We start from the raw sequence: 9,433 nt of genomic DNA, 5'->3' as shown, positions 1-9,433 counted from the left end.
TGATGTATAACGCGTTACCTGATTGATATTATGATATGATTAATTTGGAATTTATTATTGATACCTATTATAGGTCAATTTTTTTTTTAACTATAGATAAGTATACCTATAATAGGTATGTCTAATACCTAGACTGACAAACCGTCTCCACTCAGAATCGTTTTTCTTATCCAGTGATATTATATCATTGAATTCAAATTTAATACTATCCATTATACAGTGACCCACTTGTAACCTACTGTACAGCAGAGCGACATACACTTACCCACCTTTTTTTTATTTAACTATTTACTATTTAGGCTGTTGTGTTCAATATATTATTCTTAAATCAAAATAAATATTTTTTTTGAATCTTCTAAGATACTTGTTTTACAAGTGCAATAAGTGCATGTTTGACCTTAGGGTTAGGAATTCCTAACATTTAATCACTTACACAGGGCGCAAACCAACGCTGTATTTTAGCAAAATGGCATTACAGTGGGGTGATGTATGCAGTAACCAAATACACCTGCAGTAAAATAGTGCAGTAGAAGCGCGCCGCGTGAACTGGTCACTGCAGTCGATGTTATCGGAGCGCTGTAGCTGTGCATGCGATGAACCTATAATTTTATTTTTTGGTACAAATTTAGTTTAGGACTCTCTTGTATTTAAATTTTTTTTGGAAACCTATGTATTAGAAAATTTTAAGTTCAAAAAACACTGATGTGTATTTTTTCTTTTGTCTGAAGATAAGTTTTATACCAGAAAAAATGATTCAATGTTTAACATTGAAGGTGGTTTCTTGTAGAAAATTGGATCTATTTTGTACTTGTGCAAGCGGAGTGAAAATTTCAGAAAAAGGAATATTTAAACAAAATAAGTTTTTGAAAAAATTGATTTTGTATTTTTTTTTTAAAATTTAAAATTAATAAATATTATATACCTACGTACCTATAAACATTTTAACCAAATATTTATATCAGCATTTTATAGACATGATAAAATTTTTTTTTAAAAATGTAACCACAATACCACAACTAAATTTTCCCCATTCTTTTTTGGTGTAGTTCTTCTTGGTGCAATGTTTCTGCACTACTATATGTGGTATATCAGTATATGTCTCATTACAGTCTCACAAACACATAATTTGTTTTTTCGATTTATTTAATTTATTATTTACAATTTAATATTATTCATCTTTATATATATAATTCTACTGTACGTGTGTTTGTAAGCGAACGGCTGGACCGATTTTGATGAAATTTTTTGTGTGTGCTTGAATGGTTTAGATTCACAATCGGACCCAGTGGCATAGCGAACTTTAAATCATATGGAAGCAAACAAATTACTTATGACCTACCCCCCCCCCCCCTACACCAACTGATGTATACGATACTCATATCCTCAAATAGGGGGGTGAGGTAGCACCCAAAATGAAGTTCAAAGACTGACCGTGTACATGGGACTTATGAGGTTATATGACCCACCACCACCCCCCTAGAAATCAGAAGCAATTGCTTCTGAAAAACATGATTCACTACGCCACTGATCAGACCCCGTAGGCCCGTTCCGGGGAGGTGCTCAAACGGGAATATTGAGATTTACGGTGGATATTTTTATTTATAAATGGTTGCCATGGGTTTTAAAGCTGTTATAATAATAAATATTGGTTGCCGTGAAATCAGAAATAATTAGAAATAATTTATAAACAACGTTAATATAATTAAAACCAACGAAAATTTGGAATTTTTTTATAAAATGAATCGTTATCAATAAAGAATTTTGTAAGTAGTTTAGTACAGCAACGCGTACATAAAACAATGCCACGTCAAGCAAGAGGAAATATTGGTCGACGGACTCGGAATTCACAATTAGTCCATAACTATCAGTTAAATAGATCGGCAGAAGATCAATTGACGGACAATTTGTTTGTGTATAGATTATACCTTTGGGAAGAAGATAGGCTAATTTAAAAAAGGTTAAATTTGGCTTTTTTTTTATTCATCGGATTTTAGTATGGTTAGGTTAGGTTAGGATTTTGTACTAATTGATTATATTAATCCACTGTAGGTGGAATTAAGTAAAAACGACAAATTTGGTATAACTTTGATACTTTAGAGTTAAATCATACACTTATTACGTACAAACAGCACGGGGTCCGCAATCTACAGGGATTTCTTGCCTGAAAATATACTGCTGCGAATCAGAATTTTAATTCCGGGCAACAGAAAAGTTAAGATAAATCTAGAACATCATACACCGAATGTTAAATGACGAATTGAACAATTAATGCATTTGAATTATATACAGTTTGAACATTTAACGGGTAACGAAGTGCACGGGATCAGCTAGTATTAATATAAAATTTGAAATGTATTTCTCTACCATTTCAACATAATATTATAGTAATTTTAGTTGTTATAGTTGTGTTTCTAATTTTAACTTTTTTTAACAATTCAGCAATCACGCATACAGAGTCAGTATTTCGAAAATCCTTTTTGACGTCTCTATAACTCATAGGTCATTATACATATCAATGCTATAATATGTAGCGCGATAAAAACCACGTTTTAATAATATATTACAATTATTGTACATGTTATACGAGGAGTAATACAGAATATTTCCGTGATTGTTTTATGAAAAGGCATTAATTTACTGCAAATTTTTTCATATCTCATGACTCATGCAGTGTAATAAAACAGTTTTCAATTCATGAAAAATATAATTTAATTACGTCATATATATTAGGTAGGTATTCGAGAAAAAGATGAAGTTTGATAAATTGGTTTTGTATAAGTACATAAGCGAAAAATATTAATGGAGGTAATAATTAAATTATTACTTAAATCAATTTGTTTAATTATATATTATGACATATTTTTCAAATTAAAAACAAACTGATTTTGACCATTTGTATAAATAACAATAAATTTATGAGTGTGCTCGAAATATACTTTGTAGGAATATGAGTATTATTAATTTTGTTTTTTAATCTTCTCGTAACAGTCGTAACCTACATAATATCTAAGGAACTATAACATATTTATTTATTTGATGTTTAATTGCTTTAATTATCTGATAAATAAAAAATAGAGCAGCTCAAATAATATTAATATCGTAATACTTTAATACAGAATTACAAAATTAAAATTAGTTTAGGTAATTATAAACGATTAATAAAATAAATACAAAAATTGATGACTGTTTATACAATTAAACAACATGATTTCTCAAAATAATTGCCTTGTATTAATTATGATAATCTAGAAGTATATATAAATAAAGTGTTCCATGAACTAAAATTGCACTATAGGTAATATATATATAAATACAAAAATAATTTATACACAAATAATGTGGAATACGATGTTTAAACTACTCATAATATAGTTTTTTTCAAGTATTATATTTTTTTAATGTCAAAGGTTAAATATCATTAATGATAATATTCTGTGTTCAAATCCCTTTGCTGTAGAAAGAAGATTTAGTTAAATCCGTAAATTGTTATGTTGTTTAAACTTTTGAAAGCCAGAAAATAAGTAGGTATAGGTATTATGTTTGCTAATACCTAACACTCTAAAATTATTGTTCTCGATATGTTTATATTTGTTTTATGATAAGAAAAATAACGGTTTATTTAACCAATCTAATATTTATAGGGATTATTCTACTATTATTATTTCTTAACAATTTTATTTTAAATGAAGAAAGAAAAAGTTAAACTAATGTATAACTTATAGAATACGTCATATTGTTATAATGGCATATTATATATATTACGTAATAGTATAGTGACTGCCAGATTATAAATTTAAATATTATAAATAATATAAAGACATCTTACCTCAGGCCAGAACATTCTTTCAAATTGAAATATTTCTTCGGGTTTGGGATCAAATTCGAGGCCACAGGTAGGTGGCCCCATGATTGTGGCCAACATGCGAACCCAGCATAAAATACCAATGGCAATTGTAACAACAATGCTAGGGTTTACTGCTATATGTACATGATGTAATGTTACTTCAAGCAACCATTCCTGGTATACATACATAATCATGCCAATCACGAATCTTGCGTATATATATACTCTAGAAACCACCCAAAATGCAATTTTTGAAACGTTTTTTCTTTTGAAATACTTTACTAAGGGATCGCTCAATATTGATAGCAACTGAAAAAAAAAAATTTACTATTTTAACATCAAAAACAATAAAATTATTACCTACTTATGTATATACATTAGTCTATATACTATAGTCAGTGAATTAATATACGAGCTTAAATGATATATAGGTAGTCTAAAGCATATTGTATGTAAAAATATCTTAAGGTCGAGTGAAGAAAATATTACCCAAGTAATAAACTAATATATGATAGGTTAAATTTTGTAAATAACCAATAATTCACATAGAACATTGGTTTATTTTCAAAAGTACATAATATAATTTACTATAATTTTGAAAACATATGAACTACTGTGGTTGATATTTTTGAGGGTCAATCCAGAGTCAAAAGCACTAGGTTGGTATATGTAAGCAATACATAATAGGTATAGAAATCGTTTTTAATTGTTTAAGCATTAGCTTTTTAGCCATAAGACTAGCTACATGGAATAGTTACCGCTACTACTAAACTACTCAGCCACTTCGAACAAAATTAATTTAACTACCTACCTATGTAAAAATAATATTGAAAAAATTTACATAAAGGTGTACAATTATCTAGGTATTGCATGGAATATGAAATCAGAGAAAATATATTAGGTACAGGTATCATAGAATAGAGTGTTAAACCGAATATAAAATCAGTGATACTATATGTTTCTATTGCAAGTAATCTAACTGTTGATATTATAACATACGAGAAAAATAAAATATAACTACTAATAATTATACAAACCAATTGTACGGCAACGGATGCACCAGTGGCCAGCCAAGGGTTCATTTTTGTGTGGTAGTGTACGAACAGTTCGTACGAAGCGCGCCATATTCCGATGACAAAAGTGGATGCGACGAACACATGGAGGAACACGTCAAGTACGGTTAGCGCGCGGTATGTCCACGCGGGGTCTATACTATACCACGGTGGAGGCCGGTGCGCTTCTTTCTGCAGCTCCGACCGGCCATGCTGCTGCAATTTCAGTTGCTGGTCCACGTGCTCGTCGGTCGACATGAGACAGTGGAATTCGCGAACGTCGTGCAAGCTATGACGAAGACGTCGGACAACGACTTGCTCCGTTGCCGTCGCCTCCGCCTCCGACGCGTGAATTTTGTTTTAATCTTATCGGAGGCTTCGTCGCTGTCGCCGTCGCAAACACTCCCACCACTCACGCGCAACAAGCACCACACGTGCTCGTGATGCGCCCGAACGTTTTGATGTTTTTTCCTCTTATAAATCATAATCTATCGGAAAACGCGAACCAAGCCTGCGGAGACACAATCGAATGGACTTTGGCGCGTGTTCGGATGTTATTATTATACTAAAACCTAATTATTATTATTATCGCTGTTCGAATACATACTGCGCCCATGCACTGCAAGAACGTAAACGCGTGGAGGTGTTTGAAGCGTAATTATGATGATGATGAGGAGAAGGAGTAGCAGGAGGAGAAGGTGACGCTAGCGTCACGCGCGCTCGCCAATCGCAACATCGGCGATAGCGGTCTACGCCTAATTAATAGTACTTGAGCCACGCGGACAGTCAGCGTTCTTTTTTTCGAAACGGTCACCTTTTCAACTGACTGCGATACCGGACATTTACCATGTTTACTAATCAAGTACTTTGATCACCACACCTATACAGGGCGTAACATATTATAACCCTATCGCTTGTTGTTGTTTTTTTTTTTAATTGCAAGCAAAAGAAAAAAATACCGTAAATATTTAGGTGTGAATTATTTCGAAAACAAATCTTGTTCTACGTATAATTTTAGTTATAATATATTGCACATTGTATTGAGAGAAAAAACGGATTTCGAGTATTCTCTATCAGTCTCTACCTATCTGTTTGTATCTTATTATAATATATTTAACGATTGTACCTACATATTGAAATATTTTACAAATATAATATTATGTCTAATGTCTATAAACATGATTAATTATGTTTTATAAATAATAATACATTGTGATTCAATTGAAGATTAAAAAATGAAATAAGTCTTATTTTCAAAACAGTAAACTAGCATTTTCAATTGACAGGTACTCTATAGAAAACTACAAAAGAAAGATGGACGATGAAGACTTAATAAATATAATCCTAACAAATCCAATGACCGTTTATTTAAGCTGTTCTAATTGATCAATAAACAACAATAACATATTCTGTTTGAAAAATTAAAAATATAAAGACAAAATTAAGTGCACGCCTACGTATTAAAATTTAAAATAGCATATAAAAATATCTTTAAAACATGGGCGTGAATTTTTAATAAAAGCCACGGAATTTACACTCAAGTACATGTAACGTAATATAAGTACTTCCGTTTCTTCCACAGTGAAAACAAAATAGAATAACGTCGAAGGAATTTTAAATTTTAATACTAAAATGCGGGTAAGTGGATGTCACTCTGCTGTACAATAGGTTACAAGTGGGTCACTGAATGAATGGTGTTAAATTTGAATTCAATGATATAATATCATTGCATATGAAAAAAGACGATTTGTCAGCCTAGGATATTTTATATTATATTTATACTGTTATTATTATTACGGTAGCCGTGGTTAAGTTTAACTAATAATAATTGTTTTTTTTTTTCAATTGAACTTAAGCCCGGCAACTATAGTTATACTAACCATATATGGCCATTAGCTATTTTTGTTGTTTTATAGTGGGAAGAGGGACGGTTGGTTGAAACACGTTTTTTGGTTTGGCAGAATTTCAAGTTGAGCACCCGTAGGTTTCTACTATGCCCGGATGGGGGATGGCTAGATCTCTCTCTCTGGACACCGTGACTTGCCCGAAGAAAAATGCCACCCGTTGCTGGGATCGAACCGGCGTCGGTGCGTGTCACAACCAACGCCTTACTCCGCTCAGCCACTCAAAAATTTTATTGACAATTATAGAAAAACAAAACTAAAAAAATGTTTAATTTAAAATGTCTATAAACAGCTCAAACAAGTCAAAATATTTTTAAAAATATATCAAGTATGGTCATTTGTAAAATAAAAAAATTTATGTATTCATAATTCATATATATTATATACATTTATTCGTTTTTGAATAACAACAAAATTTGAAAATCGCTACCTACATGAGAAATCGAGTGAATTACCAATCTTGTAAAAATATGAACTTCAAACGCTCATAAAAATTAAATTTGATTTGCTTGTAGACATTTTTTACTGCCCCAAACGGTGGTGACTGACACAAAAATAAAAAAAAACACACATTATTGTAACATTGCTGATGTGAAATCGCTCCGCTCAGAATCTAAAATTATTTAGACTTACTTTTATACCACGATCCTATTCACATAGTGCATCAATATATTGATTTCTAACAATAATATATGATATACTTACCTACTGTTTGTGTGGGTAAATGATAAAAATATAATGATAAGAAACAATGATTATGTTATATAATTTACCCACATCTTACCTAATATTTTTAATAGTTATTTTATACCAAATTAAATGATACTGGATAAAATTGTTCAACTTCAATATACCTACCGTACAACTTATAGAAAAATAAATAACTAATATCTAGTAATATATATGTATTATAAAATATTCAGAGAAATAGATGCTGATACCCATTCCGCGCTGAATCGTTTTTTCTATGCAATCATTTATTATTGAATTCAAATTTTAAACGCCCGTTATATGTATATACTCAAACTTAATTGAGATGCATACGAAACATACTATATAGCTTTAGAGCAGAGTGACTTCCCCGGTTTTTATTATTTAAACATGATTTATTTTATTAATATTTCCATAATACACTTTAGCTTCTTAATGTAAGAACACGTTTTAAATGGTTATGGACCATTCAGTTTATACATATATTATTTTAAACATGTTCAAAAATGAGTTTCCAAACACATTAATTAGGTATCACAAATTTGTTTTAGATATCCGAGGATACACAAATCACAATGAGAAATTCGGTAATAATATTATAATATAATATTATATTATATTATTATTTATTAAATATATAATTTAATGTAATTACAAAACAATATTATGTTAAAAAACATAATACTTTCATTATTTTTTAAGTTTCCTTTTTTGAAAGTGTAGATTAGTGGAACAGATTGGTACAGGCCACAGGGGTAAGTTCTATGTAAAATGTTGGTATATTACTCCATCCATAAACTCCTAAAATTCAAACTTAGAAGTTATGTATAAATGTATAATTAACTATACTCTTTCAAAATTCGATAATCATGTATCGAAGTACGTACTACAAAAAATATTCTGCATAGGAATATGAAATAAAAAACGTATGTATACTACCTATAATTTAAAAATTAAAAACTTTTAAGATTAACAATACAAATTAATTGTAAAAAATATAATTTGTTTTAAAAAATTTTGTTTTTTGTGACATTAATTTACTTAATAATAATATTTTTTAAATAACGTGTGTGGACACCTAAATAGATTACCTTGTGTAGGTACCACTATTTAAGATAGTATGGTACTATGGTTGCCCATCGACCCATTAGAAAAATGTTATCACACGGCATACGGTTTGAATCGAAAAGTCTAGTGATTTACGGGGACCCCCGCATACAGCGCTCATATTGGTTCAAATTAAAACTAATAAAAATTGTTATGTTATACCTATATACAATAAAAATATATACAGAGTGTTCCAAATTTCGTGTGACAAAAGACCGAAATTTGGAAGACCCTGTATAATGATCATATTATATTATAAATTATAAAATAGTCTACTAGAAGCGCTAGTGCCCGGGGTCCGATTTAAATCCAATGCCGTCTTATCATAGCTCGTTGGGCAACCATACTATCTATATATATTATTTACTCAATGGTAGGTACTAAAATTAATTTATCAAAACTCAATTTCTACGAAACTGAATCGCGATACGTACCAAACGTAGGTATATCTGACGGAATCAGTTTCTTCATTTTTTTTAACATCAATAATAATTTATAAAAACTTTCATAATACATTACTAATTATTATAAAGTAGTGTTGTATAAATAAGTTAGGAAAGCTCACTCCGCAAGCGTGTTATATTACCGGTTTCTAAACGTATTTTAGACTTTAGTACAACTACACAATATACTATTTTTCCATATTATATATTTATCAATGATATATCCATAGATAACAGAAGAATCTATTCTTCTATCATCTATGCGGCCTATGGGTATATCTATCGACAATTGTAAATTAGTAACTAATAACTATGTACTGGTATACCTAAGTATTGGACGAATGGACAGATGAATACAAAGGGAAAGGGAAT

The 9,433-nt window shown here is 30.3% G+C and overlaps 1 protein-coding gene across 2 annotated transcripts in view; it reads right to left on the bottom strand.

The window, feature by feature from the left end:
- Positions 1 to 5,423, bottom strand: part of LOC100162600 — a 32,497-nt gene extending 27,074 nt beyond the window's left edge. Inside the window, exons 1-2 of one of the 2 annotated variants that reach the window (XM_008190002.3) lie at positions 4,882 to 5,423; positions 3,827 to 4,153 (exon numbers count right to left, since the gene is read on the bottom strand). In XM_008190002.3, the coding sequence (XP_008188224.1) occupies positions 3,827 to 4,153; positions 4,882 to 5,154 (600 nt within the window). In that variant the 5' untranslated portion in view covers positions 5,155 to 5,423. The remainder of the gene's footprint in view (positions 1 to 3,826; positions 4,154 to 4,881) is intronic. The other variant, XM_001949480.5, reaches the window with a different exon arrangement.
- Between the last annotated feature and the right edge of the window lie 4,010 nt (positions 5,424 to 9,433).

The sequence above is a fragment of the Acyrthosiphon pisum genome, chromosome A3, assembly GCF_005508785.2.
Source record: "Acyrthosiphon pisum isolate AL4f chromosome A3, pea_aphid_22Mar2018_4r6ur, whole genome shotgun sequence".
NCBI classification, from domain to species: Eukaryota; Metazoa; Arthropoda; class Insecta; order Hemiptera; family Aphididae; genus Acyrthosiphon; species Acyrthosiphon pisum.
The sequence above is the reverse complement of the archived record's forward strand: the minus strand, read 5'-3'. Positions and strand labels throughout refer to the sequence as shown.